This window comes from Gymnoscopelus braueri (genome assembly GCF_963280865.1).
Source record: "Gymnoscopelus braueri genome assembly, chromosome: 10".
Classification (NCBI taxonomy): Eukaryota; Metazoa; Chordata; class Actinopteri; order Myctophiformes; family Myctophidae; genus Gymnoscopelus; species Gymnoscopelus braueri.
The window spans coordinates 26,739,424-26,760,572 of NC_137611.1; the positions used below are offsets into that span (position 1 = coordinate 26,739,424).

General features: G+C 41.3%; 2 protein-coding genes across 5 annotated transcripts in view; one reads left to right on the forward strand and one right to left on the reverse strand.

Annotated features, from left to right (window-relative positions):
- Nucleotides 1-1,067: 1,067 nt before the first annotated feature.
- Nucleotides 1,068-21,149, forward strand: part of ripk1l (receptor (TNFRSF)-interacting serine-threonine kinase 1, like) — a 733,201-nt gene continuing 713,119 nt past the window's right edge. The window contains exons 1-11 of one of the 4 annotated variants that reach the window (XR_013933948.1): nt 1,068-1,224; nt 1,524-1,709; nt 4,055-4,211; nt 4,740-4,877; nt 5,289-5,520; nt 5,739-5,888; nt 6,306-6,382; nt 6,890-6,953; nt 7,524-8,144; nt 8,270-8,419; nt 9,134-9,807. Coding sequence is in view for 2 of the 4 variants with exons in the window: in XM_080441051.1 (XP_080297177.1) it covers nt 1,549-1,709; nt 4,055-4,211; nt 4,740-4,877; nt 5,289-5,520; nt 5,739-5,888; nt 6,306-6,382; nt 6,890-6,953; nt 7,524-8,144; nt 8,270-8,419; nt 9,134-9,423 (2,040 nt within the window). In the remaining 2 variants the exon portion in view is untranslated. Of the gene's footprint in view, nt 1,225-1,523; nt 1,710-4,054; nt 4,212-4,739; nt 4,878-5,288; nt 5,521-5,738; nt 5,889-6,305; nt 6,383-6,889; nt 6,954-7,523; nt 8,145-8,269; nt 8,420-9,133; nt 10,769-21,149 lie in introns of those variants that run through there. The other 3 variants (XR_013933949.1, XM_080441051.1, XM_080441052.1) reach the window with 3 other exon arrangements.
- LOC308093479 (opsin-5-like) lies at nt 13,765-19,628 on the reverse strand (the record flags this gene model as incomplete). Its single annotated transcript, XM_080439815.1, has 5 exons — nt 13,765-14,412; nt 15,678-16,012; nt 17,243-17,370; nt 17,715-17,877; nt 19,541-19,628. The coding sequence occupies 5 exons, from the start codon at nt 19,626-19,628 to the stop codon at nt 13,765-13,767; spliced, it is 1,362 nt and encodes a 453-aa protein (XP_080295941.1).

The following is a 21,149-nucleotide window of genomic DNA, read 5'->3' on the forward strand; positions in this document are numbered from 1 at the left end:
TCGCATGTATTTATCAACTTCGGCCCACTTACTGAGGTACAAAATTCCCCCCAAAAAGTTATGCTGCCAAAAATCTGACAGATAAGCGCCTCTCTGATTATTGAATGAATCCCACCAGTAGAGGGAGACAACAATACAATATACTGTGCTGGGTTATCGACTGTTCTCTTCCTGAAGAGACCACTTGCACACAACACCAGTCTACAAAATCCACAACCTACTCAATTATTAAATTATATCATATGAATTAGCTTTTCATATTATACGTAGCCTATTTAAATTTGCTGATATCTAGGCCTATTAGGCATTGTCGATCGGTAGGTTATGGATATGCGCCCTAGCCATGGATCCAAGACGGTCATCTGTCATGACCGTCATAGATGAACTTCAACATAGTGTTTGCACTTTCTGCCTTTTTGACCCTTACATCTACATACACAATCAAATTTCAAATATAAAGTACTTATGCCATGGCCTTGGATGTTAGAATTATGTACGGGCTCTCGGAAGTACCTGTATATTCCGTATTGTTCAATAAAAAGCATTCTAATCCAATTATTGGCCATTTTCTCATAGAGTTATAATGTATTAGAGTGCAATACACCTCCCAACCGATAGGGTCACGTAGTTGAAAGCATATGGAGAAAATGCAAAGAAAATGGCCACCAATCGGATTAAAAGGCTTTTTATTGAACAATACGGAAGATACAGATACTTCTGAGGACCCGTACATAATTTTAACATCCATGGCTATGGGGTAAGTCATTTATATTTGAAATCTGAACGTTTATGTAGATGTACGGGTCAAAAAGGGAGAAAGTGCAAACAGTATGTTGAAGTTCACCCATGACTGTCATGTATCAGGGCAAGTATGCGCCCCATTTCTAATAATTGGCTGTTTTTTGATTAGATAAACAGCATTTTTTTATCTAATTAATTAGATAATCAATAATGATCTAATCTTATATGATGATGATTGATATGGTGATGATGCACAATGAGAAATGTGACATTTTCATTGCAGATTGAAGTCATTGCTCAGTTTGCTCTGCTATTGACTTATCGGACTTGATGTGTTCCATTCCATCCATGGTCCCTCCATACAGTTTCACTTCGCACACACCGACAGACAGACACAAACACACACACACACAGCCTCTATTGACGACAGAACCTCCAGGAACTACAGTGATTCTGCTGTGGGCTGATTGTGTAACATTTTGGGTAAGCCGCGTTTAACCTCCAAAAACTGATATTGATACTGCACATGTAGACAGAGATTTAATGATTTTTGCTCTAAATAGTGAGTTTGTCTACTATTCCTTATACTTTGTTCGTGGAAGTTTCTATCTCGCACTTCCGGGGTTTCGCTATCATTCGCTTTCAGTAAAACTAACTGTTTCATTTTCTAGCTGCTTCAGCCTGATATTCACGTTGTCAGTTTGTTTACCTTCAGTCACCTTGTTTACATTGTTGCGTGCCATGTCAACGTGACATTCTTCTGCCTGGTTTATAACCTTTAGGAGGGATTACTTCAGAGCAGGTATTATGGCCACTGCGCCAGAAGAATCCTTCCATATGAGCTCGTCTGACCTGATCAAGAAGGAGCCTCTGGACTACGGTGGGTTCGGTGAAGTGTACCTGTGTTACCACAAGACCCTGGGCCAGGTGGTGCTGAAGACTGTCTACACAGGCCCCCAACGCAATGAGTGAGTCATGGAGGGCAGTGGGTTCTCAGCCTGTGGTTCGGGACCCCCAGAGGGGTCCCCACATGATTTTGGGGGGTTTCCCAGGTGACAGTGAAAGTGATTTTAGGACTTTTAATACCTCAAAAAAAGAGCTTGTAGATCTGCTATTTTCACAATATTAAACTGTGGAACCGAGTAAAACTAAATGCCTCAACTCCTACAATCCCAAGTGCTTGTCAGGGTGGGGGGTCCCCAGTTCAAATATGATTATTTGTGGGGGGTCGCAGCCTTAAAATGTTGAGAACCACTAATGTAGGGCAGTGGTTCCCAAACTGGGGTCCCCAAATTATGTGGGGGGGTCCCCAGATGATTAGCTTAATGTGCAACATTGTTTTCTCACTCGAACAGTAAACAAACCAACATACAGTATAAGTGTATACACGGTATCTGCACATTTCTAAAGTGACAATTGAATTACCCTTTAAGACCTTTTTAATACCAAATTGGCCAAGTTGTCAAATGTTACGTAAGAAAGAGGCAAACGTTGTGAAAATAGCTGATCTACAAGCTTGCAGTTTGGTTATTTTCACAATATTTATCTGTGGAACCGAGTCAAACTAAATGTAATGCCTACAATTCCAAGTGCTTGTCATGGTGGGAGGGTCCCTAGTTCAAATATGATTATTTTGGGGGGTCGCGGCATGGAATGTTTGGGAACTCTTGATGTAGGGAATTGGAACCCCTTTTTCTGCAGGTCACCATATCTGTGTTAACAAGATGCTTAATATTCTCCAATCTCCTCACCATTTAATTGGCATTTAAACTGTATACACACAAAGTTTGCAGTTTGAAAAGTATTTTATATTCTATTATTTTTAGCAAATAATTTGTGCTATTGCTTTATTTTTGCATTTAATGGCAGGGCACATTCAATGAAGTTGGGGTTGGTTGCCCACTTCCAATGCATCTAACTGTACTTCTTCTAAATCAGTAAACAAGTTCCTATTTACGAACATAAAAGAGATGTAATCTTCATCTGAACTGTGGATGTTGTCCTACAGTACCTGTGTTTCTGTTAACCACTTAAACCCTTTAGTTGGTTGACCAGTGTGCCTTTTGTAGATTCTTGTAGATGCCTTTTGTAGAAACTTTTCTTCAAAAGTTTTCCCCAGAATACGGATGCTGGGGCTTAAGTGGTAACTTAATGCGGAAGGTGCATGACACATTTAATCACGTTTCCTGTTTTTTTTCTTTTCCCCTTTTAAAGAGGATGCCAGCCTTTTTGACGTGTGGGTCCTTAATATTCTTACTTTGATTAGATAGGATTTCATTCCTCAAAATGCTTTGGAATTTTGATATATTTTTCTGTTATTGAGAATGATGTTGCAGCCTATTCTGAACTGTTATTGGAGTCTGATGCTAGTTTATGGCACAATATACCTAAGTCTATGTAAGTGAGAACACCAACATCAGAATAGCATTGTAATAAGTTTTGGCGGATTTTGAGGTGGTTTAGACATGTTTTGAGAGGCAGCAGTCTTCAATAACAATCACAAAGACAGAAAAAAAAACGTTACATCTGCGCAAAACTTTACATTGCTGACTTAAAAATAGACAATATGTCAGAATTGGGTAGTTTAAATTGAAAATCAGATTAGTGTCCTGTTTACCACATAGTAAAGTCCTCAGTGTTAGTGTGGTTCCCCAAGGCAAGTACCTGCACCTATTATTTATTTATGTAGTATTATATATTCACAATAGTTTTGGCGAGCTACTTCTCCCACAGTTTTCGCCACCACATAGAAGCCAAGTGCAATAATTACCGGCTTCATCCATGGAGCAACCACACTTGTGATTTTTCACAATTGCACCTTGCTACTAGTTTATCCATTTGTTACTCAAGAGAGTATACATGTCAAATTTGATAACACTTGTACAAGTTAAATTAACCCATTAAAACCGGGAAAGCATCTTGTGTCATTTTAGATTTTAGCTACATTGGTTGGCTATTCAAAAATAGCAAATATACAAGCTCATAGCGCGTCATGAGCTTGTAGATCTACTATTTTTGAAAAATGTTGAACATTTGTGCAAATCTTTGAATATATATATATATTCTGGGGTCCCTGGAATAAAATATTTTGAGATGGGGCTCGGTGGCCAAATACATACAGTACAGTATAATTATGGTGGTCCTTGACATGAAAAGGTTTGATCACCACTGATATAGTAATATATGTTTTTTTAAGAAAACTGTTAGGATTTAGAAGACATTTGTAGAATCGGCCTCAGGTCTTAGTGGGTTAAAACTGTGTATTTTACTGTGACACTGTGCAGCCTAACCGTGCCATTATTACGTTTCCGAGGGGCAGTAAGAAGTCACTGCTGGAGGAAGGCAGCCTGATGACCAGGCTGAACCATGAACGGGTGGTGAAGCTGCTAGGTGTGATCATGGAGGATGGAGACTATTCGCTGGTCATGGAGCTCATCCCCAAGGGAAACCTGCTTGTCATGCTACAGCAGGTTAGATGCCTTCTGGCATGACACTTCTTTCAAAATAATGGAAAGATTTAAGCATATAAACCCTGGAGTGTCTATTTTGGGCATGTCCTAAGACCTAAGCCAATTATTTTCTTCTATGGTTTCATTTGAAAGCTAGGCACTGTTATATGTTATATGTATATGTATGTTTTTTATTCTCATGCTGATGGATAGTGGGTGTGCTGGTATGTACTTTTATTGATTGAAGATTTTTTCTTTTGCTCACTACCTCTGTATTATGCAGATAAGACCGCACAGAAACAGCATCAAATAATAAAAGAGAAATGCACTGCAATGCAATGCATGGAGCTGGAGCGCGATGCACATTTTTTCTTTGTTGTATAATTTAACTTGTTCCTGGTGTGATACATTTTCATTGGTTTGGGACTTTAATGATCCCAGGAGGGGAATTGCATTGCGTGTACGTGCGTGCTGAATTATTTTAAATGGAATAGATTCATTAAAGCATAAACACGTCTTCCAGGTTTTAAGCATAATTGTGTCTTCCAGGTTCCTGTGCCAGTATCTATCAAGGGCAGAATTATCCTAGAGATTCTGGAGGGCATGGTGTACCTAACTAAGAACCACGTCATACACAAGGACTTGAAACCTGAAAACATTTTGGTGGACAAGGACTTTCACATCAAGGTACAGCACACTATAAGATGACTGTGGCCCTCATACAGTATGTTTTGGCCAGCAATCTGCACTGTGTTAATGTAACTCGTGAGTGTACAAATGAAACCAAATGGAATTACAGATCCCATCAACTTTTTAATCTCTTTAAAAACCTTTTTCTCTTTTCTTTTTTGTTATTTTCAAAAAAGCCTTTTTAATCCCCTAGTGGCAGCAGCTTGGTGCTTGTTTAATTGCCTTGTTATAGTTTACGTTTCTCTAATTATTGGTTGTTCAATTGCTTTTCAGTTTTTTTATTCATTGTAAAGCACTTCGTAACATTGTTACAAAAGGTGCTTGACTATAAATGAACACTATTTTCTGTGTAAATTGAGCATGCATGTTTGATGTATAAATGAATGTGTTTGCTTGCATGTTTGGCAGATTGCAGACCTTGGCATGGCCACCTGTCAGACGTGGAGCAAACTCACAAAGGAGGAGACTCGCAGGAAGAGTCGCATGGGGCACACAGTTGGTACCAGGGGTGCGGGCACACTGTGCTACATGGCTCCTGAACACCTGGAGAGTATTCACATCCGCTCCACAGAGAAGTCTGACGTTTATAGCTTTGGAATTGTGGTCTGGGTTGTCCTCACTGGCGAAGAACCTTATGAGAGTGAGTGGAATTACCAAGGCTGATGATAAATGAACCACTTGAACCCTAGCATCCCTATTCTGGGGCGAGCGTTCTGTGAAAATAGCAGATCTATTGAGCTTCTATTTTCAGCACAGATATTTTCCGTGTAGTGGTTTGAGTGGTTAAATAATAATGTGTATATAATAATTTATAAATATGTATATACACATAAATATTGTTTTTTCCGCCTGTATCAGATGCCAGGAGTGAGGAGCATCTTTGCTTCTGTGTGTGTAATGGTAACCGCCCTGCAGAGGAGCTCATCTCAGAGGACACGCCCACAGAGATCATTGAGCTGATGAAGAGCTGCTGGCAGCATGAACCACAGCATAGGCCAACTTTTGAAGGTGCCCTTTAAACACTGTGCGTGTGTGTGCATGTGTGCATGTGTGCGTGCGTGCGAGAAACAAAGACAGCATGCATGTCTGCTGAGGCTGTGGTGTAAAAGCTTGTACAGGGGTTATTGTGTAATTCCACTGCAAAATCCTAAGTGTTAATTAAACTGTGATAGCTTGAAAAGTCTGAAAAGAAAGTTACCTGGGCACTTCAAAATAGACTACCCAAATAAATGACTGCAGCACTGGTTCTGCACGTCTCATTAATTTGCAGGGGTAAAGAGTCTCTTAGAGGCCCGTTTTGACACTCCCAGAGTTAAATGAACACTTAGGATTTTGCTGTGTAGTGTGAACTTCCCATGGTCATATGACTCCTTTAACTTAATTACAGTGGCCTCTTTTTCTGCCTCCTCTGTTCCAACTATTCAGATAGCTACAACTTATTCCTGCCTGTCTACAAGGAAAAGATGGAACCAGATGTAGAGAGAGACTCGCTTGGTCTTAGGGTAAGTTCAACCACATGGCCCGCCCTAGCGCCCCTATTCTGGGATGAACATTTGGCGAAAATAGCAGATATGCAAGATCTCAATGCGTTGCAACACGACGCGTTGTGAGCTTATAGATCGGCTATTTTCAGCTAAGACATTTGGTGTAGAGGGAAAAAGGAGGTGGCCTGGTATAGACCCCTGGGAGACTCCAGTCAATGAAGTATACAGGGTTTAAGTGGTTAATATTTGCGCGCATATATATATATATATATATATATATATATATATATATATATATATATATATATATATATATATATATATATATATATATATATATATATATATATATATATATATATATACTGTACACTGTACCATATTTTGCATCATTTCATTCATTCATTTTAATGAAGCATTGGCAGCATTGCTGAAAGTGAAAATAGATAGGTTGAAAAACATATTTAATTTATACTTATTCAATTTCATTTCCTGACTTTTAAACTTAATCTCATTGGCATGCAGAACTTGTATGAGGGTCCTGAGGAGCTCGTTGAGAAAATGAAGTCATTCTCCATACCCCCAGAAGGTGAGTGATAAACCCACCGTCTCCTGCTGTCAATTTACATTCTTCTTGATGTATTAAAATACAACATATGCGAACTTTAAATTAATACATGATTCCTTTTGCATAACTGTAGAGAAATGATTATGGATGATGCCGTGTCCACACAAAGCGTTTTTTGAGCATTTTTATGATAAAGATGCGCTGAAGCGTTCCTCTTCCCAGCAGCCAAGCATCGTGCTTCAGTGCTCTCGCCGTCTGCCGTTTTTTGGCGCAGCGCCCTAGGCGCTTCTAGCAGAGAATAGTTCAACTTTTGGAGAGGAACGCAGCTCTGTTGATCCTCCTGGCTGTGTCTGACAACCCGGTAATTTTTTCGACCCGACTTTGAATCATTACTACAACCATGAGAAGTCCACGTTATATTGTTTCAGCTAAGGTATATGCTAATAACACAGGTGACAGCACAGCAACAGTTTATTCGGTTCGAATGTGTCAATAAACTCTGCGTGCGAGCGCTATGGACAAGATATCCAAAGCCTAAAATGCTTTCTGTGGACACAGCCCCTAATTCCATCCTGCCTTCTCACCTTACAGACTGTCCTGCACCGCTGGTGAGCTCAGAAAGAACCGGAACGGTCCCTGTTCCCGTGGAGGCCAGTATTGAGGATCTGCACTACCTTCCACATGAGCCCGCCGTGGAGCCTTGCATCGAAACGGATGCTAGGGCGTCCAGCGGCCCTTCAGCCTTGGAGCACAAACTAGAAATGGAGCTGCAGTACCACAAAAATGGCAGCTACGTCTGCGCGGAGCAGCCTGACTCGGCCAATTCCTCCCACCCTGGCTACCAGAACCACTTACCCCCGCAGCGTCTCAGCTCGTGGGACCACAGAGACAGGCAGCCGGTACAGGACCGTGCCTCCCCCGTGTCTTCGGTTCAGTCCTGGACCAAAGCTGAGCCGGTCCAGCCCGCCAGTCAAGATGATGGCTATTGCCACCCGACTGCAGATGATCTCTATGAGTCAGTGACCACCGCACCATACAGACCGCCAGCGAGCTACATGCCCACGTCAGCCAGCACTCCGTCTTTAACCCAACATTCCCAGCAATGGTCGTTCTCCCCGTTTCACCGGCAGCAGTCCTTGCCTGTTTACCCAGTGCCTGATACAACTGCCCCCGACTTCACCCACATCAGATCACTGCAAGATACAAGTGCAGGTGAAATCATTTATTTCTGAAGCATTTCTGCGTTACCAAACACACACAGATGCCTGAAATGTGCTTGATTGCCTCTGCCAGGTAAATTATGGGTGTGTAATAAACTGTGTGTATATGTGTTCAAGGAAAACTTACAATCCTGAATGCCACTGGTGTCCAGATTGGCCACAACAACACCCTGCACCTGAGGAGCCCTGATTCCCTCTGTAGTTTGTCATCCTTTCAGTCCAATGGTTCAGCTTCCTCTTCACTCAAAGAGGCCATTCATAAGTATGGTAAGTCATGCCTATTTTTATGTGTTAAAACAGACATACCATACCAAATATTGCCCGCAAAGTTTGATGGCTGGTGGCAGTGTTGATTTCGTCGACTAAAGCTATGACGAAAAATGTTGGTCGACTACCTTTTTTCACTGAGAAAAACGAAATAAAAACGAAATAAAAACTAAGCTACGATGACTAAAACTAAGACTAAATATATCGACAATTTTGTCAACAAATAAAAACTAGACGAAAATGTTAGGGAGGGACTAGTGGAAAAGAGATCCAATAGAACTAAAAATGTTTGGTCGCGCTCAGGTGTTGCATGCTGAAAATAGCAGATCTGCAAGCTCACAACGCGTCGCGCTGCGACGCTTTGTGAGCTTGTACAGTAGATCGGCTATTTTCAGTATGCAACCAAGCCTAAAATCAGCCATTACAACGCCATCAAGGAACCGCCAAAATACATTTTAGTCGACTAAATCAACTGTGGATTTAGTCGACTATAATCTTATGATATTTAGTCGACTAAAACATTTCAGATGGCTAAAATATGACAAAAACTAAATGGAATTTTATTCAAAATCTGATGTCAAAATCAACACTGCTGTTCCACATTTCGGTGGCAGAATTTCGGTGGCAGAATAGAATAGAATAGTAGTGTTGTTGTACCAGCTCAGCATCGCTTTAAGATCACCCATGATATTTTTCCCTCAATGTTACAACCAGAGGACCATGCCGTGACTGAGAAGCACCTGGATCTATTAAGGGACAACATCGGCTCCAACTGGAAGCAATGCGCGCGGCGGCTCGGTCTGACCGATGTGGAGGTGGACACCATCGACCATGACTACAGCCGCGACGGCCTGCCAGAGATCGTGCACCAGATGCTGGAGCGCTGGAGGATGAAGGAAGGCAGCGTGGGCTGCACCGTGGGCAAGCTGTGCCACGCTCTTGACGGATGCATAAAAAAAGCTGTCTTCCAAAAACTGCTGGACACCTTCAGTTCCTCCTCTTAGACTACTTAAACATGGCTCAGGTTGTGGTTGCTCTTTCTTGCATTCCACGTAAGCAGTGGTGGAAAAAGTACTCAAATGTTTTACTTAAGTAAAAGCATCAATACTGCAATGTAGAAGTACTCTGTTACAAGTAAAAGTCCGGAATTAAAAATGTACTTGAGTAAAAGTACAAAAGTATTGGCATCAAAATGTACTAAAATATTTGAAAATAACAGATCTACAAGCTCACAACGCGTCGCATCGCGACGCGTTGTGAGCTTGTAGATCGGCTATTTTAAAATAGCCAAGGTATAAAATAGGGCTAAAGTGGTTAATGTATGTTTTATTATATAATAATTGATAATTGCAAAGTAACTAGTAACTAAAGTTTGTAGTGGAGTAAAAGTATAATATTTGTCTCTGAGATATAGTGGAGTAGAAGTAAAAGTACAGAAATGTGTAAATACTCCAGTAAAGTAAACTTCAAAATTGTACTTGAGAGTAAATGTACTTAGTTACTTTACACCACTGCCCGAAAGTTTAAAGATGCAGTGCCACGATTTTGGGACTTTTTTTTCGTCTAACAATTCAACATTACTCCTCTAGACCTGCAAGGCAGACAAAATTTTGCCAACCTCTGAACAAATGATATTGTTGCATTTTAAAGCTGTTTGTTGCTGTTCAAATTGACTGATCATCTCTCACATTTATCAAATGACCACATGGACTTGATTGCAAACTGTCAGTCCATCTGGGGATGTCCAAGACATCTGTTAAAACATTAGAGGAGAAGAAATTATATATCTTTGTATTTAAATGTGTTTATTTTGTGTCTTAATGCGCTGTCTTAATGCTTAATGTTTGTATAAAGCACTGTGAATTGCTTTGTTGAAGTGTCCTATACAAATAAACTCGCCTCGACTTTTACTGTTGAAATGTATAAAATGCATGCACATTTCAAGGACATTATATATATTTTTTACTTGATCTGTTACTGTATCAGGCAGAAACAGGCTATTGTTTTTCTGTAGCCTGGTTTGGGTTTTTGTACAAACTGTTATTTCTCCTTTTGCACTGTGCTTGTTAACTGTATGTGTCAGTACACAACTTCCTAAAAATCACTTTTCAGTCATTTTGTACTGTGTAATGTCCTTACTGTATTCTTTCATAAGTGTGCAGTATGGTTAATGATTGCCACTGAATAACACCACAGCCATTATAGAGTAATGCACCAGTCTTTACTTTAGAAAACTTGGCATATACAAACAAATATCACAGTATCGGAGAATAAAATGTAGGCTTGTTTTCTTGAGACAGTCTGACTCAGAGTTAGACAATAAGTCTCCCTGAATTGCAGCTTAAAGAAGAACACCTTTTAGGTCTCTGCACTGCCAGTTTCTGTTGTAAATGCCATTTTAATTGTATATTATAAAGGGTATTATCTACAGATCCTATTCCCTCTAATAATGTAATCTGATATTGTTTTCAAGATTCCTTGCCCAGTGGTGGCATTTATAATTTTACAAATAAGAGAAAAGGATCTGATTCAAACAAATGCTTCAAATGGCAGCTAGTGTGTTGCCTGGCTCAATCAGTTAACCACATGAACCCTGGTGTGCCTATTTAGAGAAAATAGTCAAAGATTTTTCAGAATACAAAAAAAGTGAAAATAGCAGCTCTAAAAGCTCACAATGTGTCCCGATTCAACTCTTGAGCTTGTGAATCGGCCATTTGTCATGAGACAAAGTACTGTATAGGGCTTAAGGGCTTCCGGTAGCTTTCCACCAAACAGACTACTTCAGACTACAACAGACTGGTAGTCGGTTGGCAAAAGTTGGCATTTAGTTCAGCAAGTCGTTAATGCATTGACCACATGACTCCTTGTGAGTTACAAGGACATGGGTTTGAATCCGACTCCAATTGTCATACCCTCCTTGCGTGTCTCCTCTCTCTATCTCCCCTTGGTTTACTGTCTCTCTCCTATTTGAATAAAGCAGTTTTTTTTAAATTAATAAATAAATCTGAGCCAGTTGCTCAAGAGTAATTTAGGACTGCCTGGTGATGCAGCCAGTTACTGCACGGACCACATCCTTCTTGTGAGTCACGAGGACCAGAGTTTGAACCCGACTCCCATCGTGTCTTGCATGTCTCCTCGCTCTGCCCTCAGGAGAGTAGACAGACATCTAAATAAAGAAAGAACTACGAATAAAAAAATTAATTTTAAAATAGTACCTTTGTTTGCTTCAGTACGAACAAAAAAAATCACCCTGCATTGGTGTAGTTCCCACTACAGCCCTGTAATTTCTTTCCACTCTGAAGAAGCAAACAAGCCTAGGATCTGAGGTTAAAGCCTCACTACGTAACTTTCTTTTTATAAATAAAATGTAATTGTGTCCAATCTGTATGGTAGAGTATGTCACTACGATATAACTTATTCAATTGAGGTGGTTGTATTTTGTCTCCCTGCTCTTAACGATTGAAACATTTAGATTGTGTCAAAGGTCATGTCTCACCTACGCACAGGATCTTACACGAATTTTGACCTGATGGTCAAGATTCAATTTATCCCCTGATTTATCCCGTGAAACAGCCGACAACAGATTTGAATGATCTACTATGGGCTCAACTGATGCAAGTCGAAAGATTCTGTGGCTGGCTAAGTAATGAAAATGGACACTTTGAGATGCTGTCAACGGATGATTTCGTCCTTTGTTATTAGGAAATCTCATGACCTTTATGCATTTTACACACAATAACAACAACACAAATGTAATAGTATTTTTTTTTTTCAACCCGAGACTTATCTACAGCCACGTGACAGTTTGTTTCTCACCCTGTTGACTAAAGGAGTGTAGCCTACTATACATGCATAGCATAATACAGACATTTTACGAGACAGAAAGACAGTCAATAGAGGGATGTCCCATAATTAGTGCACTGCGACAAACATAATATATAAACAAAAAATATAAACGGTATACCTGGGTTTTGTAAAGTGTAAACAATAGTTGCCTGGAATAATAAAGTAAGCACAACAGCCTCTGAAATAAGTTGGCTTTCAGCTGTGATCTTATAATATTGCTATGATGAAGGACCACATGGTCTTCCTGACTTCAAAACCTTACCATGGCCATCCAGTAACAATGGCACAATCCCACAGATCATTGATCATAATTGGAGACGATCTCCCACTATGAGAGCAAAGGGTTCATTGGAAAATGAAGAGCTTCCAGTGAAGTTGTATGCAGACTTTTTTAAAACCCTTTATCCTCCCTGTTTTCAAGGGAATTGACAGTAATTCAGCCTGCCTGTTTCTCTCTTGAAAACATCTATCAGCTTATACACACCCAAGTCTCCCACATTTGAGTAAAAGTTAGGCTATAATTTGTTAGATATATGTACAATAGATAGATTAATTGAACTGATGAATTCATATAGATCATAATTCTAGCCCTGTACCTTTTAAATGTAGTTACATTTTTGTTTTACTCTTGTACTTAAGCCCTATCTTATCCTCGTCGCACCGAAAATGTGAAAATCGGCTATTTTTGCTATTAAAGAATTATTATTTTTTAATTGTCACTACATGCCAGTGGTATGGTATTTGTATTACCTCATTTTGTGAGTACATAATAGAATTTATGCATTGAAGCATGTAATAAAAACCAAAACTATCATCAGAATCGTTGTTCTGTGAGATGTCAGAAGTACTACAGTATGTGCCAGTTACACCATTTCATACTAAGCCCTTGCTACCGCACACGTATGCACCCTCAGAATTCTCCATATATCTAAGCCTTAAAGTCTGCAGCATGTCAGTGTTCAAGTCCAGTGGGCGTACGTTGGAATTGGGCCAACATGAATCTCTCCACACAAAGCTACCTCTTCCTTTGTTCCCTGTGATTCCCTGAGGCAGAATTGAGGTTTTAATAAGTTGGTTCTGGCAGTAATAGTTTTTTTTCTATTTCTTTTTATAAGACTGAGTTATAGTAGTATTTGCACAGCACCTTACCTTTGGGTTTGGCCTGATGCATAGATTATTTTGTATGTGAAATGATACATTCATGCGGTTAAAGTCAACTAACTGCATTAGCATTAATTTGGCAGTATAATTTGTTCATCCAATATTGCTGAAAATATTTTTTGCAGTAATCCTGAATCCACTGTCCCGTTGTAAAGTTAAAACAGAAATTATGCAGCCAGAACAACAAAAAGTTGTTGACCAAATGTAGACAACGGCCACTTAATGATCCTGAATATGAATGATACAAATACACTGTACAATAACTGTACAGTTTATAGAATGTCAACCAAAACATTTGTCCAGAGATATACTGTAAACAATATGAAATGAGGGACGGTTTAGGGCCAAGCCACTTTGGCATGCCCAGGTACCATCTGTAGGTTGACCTGAAGATTGTCCATTTCCAAACTTCTTTTGTCACGCATAGCTTCTCGCAGGGACTTCTTGTGACACACTTGCTGTGGCTTTTTCTTCTTAGTTTGTGGCTCCATTATGTGAGTTATTTCATCCTTTGGCATATCCGTACTGGCTGCAAGGTTGGTGACATGGTAGCCTTGGGGGTTGTGACCAAAACACTGACACGTCTGACTGCACTTCTCACAACCGCTGCTGGCCTTTGATCTCGCCAGAGCAGGCCGGGCAGACGAGTTGGTGGAGCAGGATTGGTCGGGCTGTCTGCAGATCGTGCGAAGGCTGACTCTATTCACTGGCTTGGAATAGCACCTCCCAGGGCCCTGTGCGCAGAGACAGCCCCTCAGACAGGCACGCCGGAGGGCACCCAGGTCCCTGCACATCACCTTGCGGAAGTTGGGCCTCAGCATAAGATAGATGATTGGGTTGTAGAGGGTAGAGGACTTGGCAAACATAGCTGGCATGGCAAAGGCCATAGGAGGTATATTCTCGACGTGTCCCAAAGCGGCCCACATGGACACCACAGCATAGGGGCTCCACGCCGCAAAGAACCCAATGCAGACAGCAACACTTAGCTGGAGAAGAGAAAGTCAAGGGAACATAGAGCATTGATTCTCAACCTTTTTTAATTTCAAGGACTCCTAGTTTGATATGCATTGGGTCACGGACCCCCATTAGATACTAGTTTTTATCTCTGGCACTCTTATCTACACTGTAAAATCCTGTTTATTTAACTCTGAGAGTGTACAATTTGAACAAAATGAAGGGTCCATTTGGTCCATTTAGACTAGAGCATAGTGCATACATCCCCCCCAAAATAATGACTATATTGATCGCTAGATTAAGCCTAGAGATGAATAATATTGCCCTGTGCTACTCATATGATTACATGGAGAGAAATAGGTTTTGATAACACATTCTTGCATTGATTATGGCCATGGATATGAAATGATGAGCATTATGGCTTCACATCCATCACGATGTATACCAGCAGCATCCAGAGCCAATACCTGCTAATGCCAACCTCCATCACCAAAGATCTATTGGGGTCACTGGCAGTTTCTTTGAGAAACTACGGTGCTCGACAGAGGGCTCGTGTTTCTAAGTAGACAGTTCAATATGCAACGCTCTTCCTTCTCATTTGAATGGTCATTTGATTATCCCGTGCATAACCCCTCTCTGTCCTTTTAAATCCATACAATGTGTTTACTTTGACCCCAGGGCCCATTTGTAATATATTCGCATTGGAGACGGTTCTTGGATGGACTCGAATTGTGCCAGTAATAAGATTTGCAACTGAGTGTTTGATTAGCATGAGCAGAGGCTAGCACCCCTGAGCTTGGGCTTTGCTGGTGGCTACTGGCTAGAGCCTATGTTAGTGCCTGCAAATGACATGAAAATGTGACTAGTTTAATAATGCACCTCTGGTATGTTGATTACATACAAAGCAGTAATGATGATGAGAGAAGGTTGTGAGATTGGAAGGAAAAGAGACGGAGAGAGGAGAGAGAGAAAGATAGAATGTTAAAGAGAGGAAGAGAAGAGATGGATTGGAAGAAATACAATGAAGAAAAAAAACTGATTATGAGACACTAACATTCTATAGCTATTAGGCATGCTATTGATTAAGAATGAATTATGTATTCCGTGACGGGTGGAAGAGAAGACACAACGGTACAGTTTGTGGGTTGAACTGGAATGTCAATGAATCTTCTGTGGAATGTAAATCCAATTATAATTTCTCAGAGGACACCTGATGTTTGTAACTTCAGAGCACAGCAAACTATAATGGCAGAAACAATTTGCGTATTATGTATGAGGCAGCTGTTTCCCCCCTCACCTTGGCAATGATTGTCTGTATGTCGCTCATGTGCGTCTGCCGGGATACGTGCTGCTCCATGGCCTTGCGGGAGGCACGCACCGTGGCCAGGATGCCCGTGTAGGACACCACGATGAGACAGCACGGGAGGGCGTAACAGAAGATGAACAGTGCCACCGTGTAGGAGCGTGCGTTGTCGTGCTGATTGGAGAAGCGCCAGTCGATGCAACAGGCTGTGCCATAAGGCTCAGGACCGTACTGGCCCCAGTGGGCCAAGGGGGAACAGGCGAACAGCAGGGCGTACGCCCAAGCGCAGGCAATGAGCAGGCGGCCATGGAGCGAATTGAACCTGTTTCCTTGGTAACAGAGATTTGATTAGGTGTTAGAGGTTATTTAAATTGATCAAATCAAAGGTTTGCGCTTTTCAGTCAGTGCTGTATTTTAGATGAAAGCTTACATAATTGTTGCCATCGGGCAGAAACCTTGTATCTCCATATTTCAAATTTGTATGTTTTTTTTAAATAAATGAATGCCCTACTTTGTCATACTAACTACAGTATAGTGTCACACAAAAGTAACAAAAATAGCCAATCTACAAGCTCACAATGTGCGTACGTTGTGAGCTTGTAGATCGAATGTTTTTCGCTATCTTTGATTTAGTTTTGTATTAGTGAAAGTGAAATTGATGAAAGCGTGTATAAATATTGAACCAATGAAAAGTATTCACAAGAGCAGGTGATTAAAATAACAACTATTGGAAGGAACAGAGGTTCTTTTTGTCAATGACCTTCAAGTTCAACCTTAAGAGATGGCTTAAAGCTAACCAAATTTGTAATCATGGGTAATTATCAGTTCCATTTTGTCACTGGTGTCTTTTCTCATATTTCACTGTAACTGTATGTTGACTTGTCTTGTTTTGTACTGATGCCTTTTTGTGTATGGATATATCACCACTTTTAACAGCCTGCTCAGGGACTACAGATGAAATGTAGCCTTTGGCTAATTCTGCCTCATTTACATGGATGTGAAAACTGACATGTTGATTAATGTGCACTGTCCCTGATAAATAAATAAATAAATGTCCGTTTTGGACATACAAGGTTTCCACCCGACAGCCACGATATAAGCCTCGTCTGATGAGACGATAAATGGTTCATGAATAACTGATTTCAGATAAGTGGGTTCAGAGGGGGGCTCTAAGCTACTGTACAGTAAAACATCCAAGAGTTGGGACAGATTGTGCCATTTCTTGGGAAAACAGATTTTTCACCATATTCTGATAATAAATGGTTCACTAATAATAATGCATTTCATATAAGTGGGATGAGGGGGGGGGCTTTCACTACTACTGTGCAATTTCCTTGGAAAACACAGCTTTCAGGGGTCAAGAGGAAAAGCCTCTTTGCACCACATTAGACAACATCACAGACTGCAATTATTGAGCGCGGGCTTCAAAGAAAGGCTTCTGTGGAGCGGCTCGCAGAGGGACCACCGTTTAATTTCCTCATATCGATTAATCAAATACATCAGCCGCTTCGAAGGATCTGCTGTAGAATCCTTTGTCAGAATGTTCTTTGAAGACTTACCATAGAGCGGACAACATACTTTCACAAAACACACCATGCTCAGCAGGGTCAGAGTGGTCATGCTGCAGATACCGAACAACACGCCGCAAAAAGCGTACATGTAGCACACTGTTTTCCCATACAGCCACCTGCGTAGGAGGATGGGGGTGGTAGGCAGCATAAAGGAGAAGAAAAGATCCATGTGAGGGGTGGGGGTGTGGGGGGGGGGGTGATAAGAGGATGAACAAAACACCTGTGAACTAACAGCCAATCATATTGTCAACCAACCATTTTGTTAAATTAACCTTTGAATTTGCAAAGGAGTGCGACACAAAAGCGAGGACTATACACTGATGAACTCAAATCGCAAACATATCACATCATTCTGTCATGTGAATCACATGAAAGCATACAGTCCACTGTAATCTAGGCAGCCACGTTTTCTCTTTAAAGCCCTTATTGTTGTTGTTAGGTGCTGAGAGTGACATACTACCTGTGGTAGATGCTGGAAGTTATTGCCATGGGGTAGAGGGACAGGGTCAGGCCCATGTCACTGATGGCTAGGTTGATGATGAAGAACTCTGCAGGCTTCAGCAGGTGCTTCTTCTTGTAGGAGACGTACAGCAGGGTGCTGTTGCCTAACACAGAGCAGACTCCTGCAGGACGATAACACACCCTGCTGTGAGAGCCACAGTAACGCAGGGACACACTGAGGTGCTCATACCAATCGAATGGGTATGATTTACGCTAAGAGTGAATTTTGCGTGAGCATCTTTGGAGACACGCAGCGGGGCAAGTTGTCAACACAGACCGCTGACTCAACTTACGGTAGCCTAAGCATCTTCTTTTTTTGTTTTAATTTTTTTATCCCGCGATTTTTGTAACCCATTTTTTTCACCCGGTGCCAATTTCCTAAGTGATCCTGGGTGCTACACCAGCCCTACACCAGCACTACACCAGTCCCCCACAGTAGGGAGGCCAGGGCCGAGCTCATGCTTCCTTCAATTCATGAGAGCCAACTGACCTTCTTGTCACCTGACAGGGGGGAGTTTCCCTGGTTGGACGTAGCGCGTGGAAGGAACACGTTATTCAAACCAGTTCCCTTCCCCTCCATCAGGCGCCCCGGCTGTCATGGGGGAGGCGGTATAGTGACCAGGATTACTACATGTTTTTGTGAGGGTATTAACTACCCTAGGAGACACGGGGAGAACATGCAAACTCCACACAGAGTGGGCCCTTTCGCCAACCCCACCTAGGGTATGGGCGCTGATGACGCGGAGGAGAAGACACGCCCACAGTGCCCACAGCGTCCCCGGTGGGAATCGAACCCAGGACCTTCTAGCTGTGAGGCGACAGCGCTACCGACTGCGCCACCGTGCCTCCAGCCTAAGCATCTTTAATCACTGAAATCTCTCCTTGTTTCCCTGTAGTAAAGTCGTTTAAAGAGCGTACTAGAAAGTTTATCTGGGAATTACTGTTATAGTGCGGCATGCGATGGTATCTCATGTCAAATGAATAGTATGTATGAGATGAGAACAAAGATGTGTTTCCGTGCCGGGGTCCGCTCATAATTCCGACATCCCGTTATTCCGACCGTTAGGTTAGTGTGAGGTTAGGGATAGGGTTAGTTATAATGGGGCCAGTCGGACCGACGGGACGTCGAAATAATGGGCCGTCGGAATACTTACATGGCACCTCTGTGCCTGTGTGTATACTTATTTTATATAGATGAAGGTGAAGAAAATATTCTCTGCTCACATCTCACTACAGTACATTCATGCACAGAAACGCATGTGCGTGCACAGCTTCACAGCATCATTGATCTTACTTTTCCTTTTTTTATTGGTGCTTTTTAACCCTTTTTCTCGCCAATTTAGTCGTTATGCCAATTGATTCCTCCCCACACACATTGTGTGTGTTGTCACTGCTTTTGTATCCTAACTGACTCACCTGCCATTAAGGAGCCCCCATCGGGAGGACATATTGCCTTCGTCCTACTCCTCCCGCCCAACACGCCCTTCTGACAGGAGTCGCCCCAGACCGTAGGAGTACCTGCAGTGACAAATATCACCCTTCCCGATCTGCTTTCCTCCCCCGAACACAGGCCAATTGTGTCCGTATAGATGCTCGACAAAGCCGGATGCACCGCGGTGGATTTGAACCCACAACCTCCGTGGTGGTGGGCACTGGGCAGGCACTACCACTGCGCCAGCTGAGCCTTTGATCCACATGATGTTGTGGACTCCTTATTATATTTTGTTAGTTTGTGGATTACTGAATGGGATCAGTGAGAATTTTTAGATGCTCTCGCTCACTTACCAAATATTGAGTAGACGATTGCCACTGTTATGTCTGCTTCTGCAGGTATGTTGGAATGGAATGCCATGTCATCTGCAAACAGACCCATCTGCAACAGATCAGTTAAACAAGAGCAGTTAAACAAAAGTCTAATTAAGAGCTAGGTTGGTGTCTGTGTGCTGTCTGTGTACTGTAGTGCATATTGCAACTGTGACATAACAGTCAGTCTTAAAGGTCAGGCTAAATGGGGAGTACAGTATGAACTTGTCTTGTAATAACAAGAAGAGAAGAATTGTGGCCTGGTCAATCAGAACTGTCTACTTAATTGACACTACAGTTTGATTTATCCACATCTAACATATTGCAATATCGTCCAGTACATATTACTCCTACTGTACCTCCATAGTGTTTATTTACTTCAGAAAAGATTTGCTAGAACTGTTATATTTTCAAAACGACTGGACCACTCTGCTCCACTTTTCAAAAAGCTTAAATTATTTACAGTGTTGATACCAGATCAACACTTATCAAATATGCATATTTAATAATGACTTTCAAAACAATTCTCAAATACATAAGTACAATACTAGACAGGTTACAAGACTTCACGCTTTCCTTTACCATACTAACCATGTTCAAGTTTCCCTCAAATACAGAGGCACTAATCTTTGATAAGCATTCTAAACGGCATATAACTATCCTCACTTAATTCCTATAAGAATAATCAAGCATGTTCTGATTTATCAGGTCTCGTAATGGTGGCAAGTATACATTCACAGATACACACTCATGACATGCACGCGTGCACGCACACACACACAAACACAAACACACACGCTTACTCACACACACACATACACACAGTCATACACACATACACATAGACACACACTCTCATAACATACTCATTGATTATTTATTGTATTGTTGTTTCTTGCCTGTTCCCTGATTACTTAATTGTTTTGAAGTAAAGTTTTGGGTATTTTGTATACGGTAATTATGCATGTAAACCACGTTGGCTAATTGTCACTTTTAATCATGTCTTATATTAATCATGTTTAATCATGTCAACTGCGTTGGCTTATTGTCATTCTAATCATGTCCTATATTAATCTTGTTTAATCATGTCAACTATCATTGGCTAATTGTAATTTTGAATCCTGTCCCACATTAATGTGTTATACAGAGGTAGAGGCCTCGTATAAGCCCATAGGGATTCTTGCCTCCTCCTGGCACGTCTCCTCATGCAGGATATTCTAATGTCTGATGCCTGTATTTGGGGTACCACTTCCACACTTCACATTTCACACCCAACACTCTTTCCCCCAGATTTGGCACTTACAGTTTGTGCTGCTGTGGGTGTAAAATGGTCTAAACCTTGTATAACGTATTCCTTATAGTTATGCAAACTATATCAGAAGTATAAATGTGTGTTCCCCCAAGGCCAAGTTATGAAATTGCTACATTTATTAGAAATATTCAAAGAAAACGACCCCAGTGACCACCCAGCTCTCTCTTTTGGACCATTTACAAAATTTCAATCCATGCAAGTGTTTGACCTGGAGTAGTTCTCCCCTCATTTTAAAGGTGTAAATTCATGATAGAAAATGTCTGTCAGCTAATTAAAAGA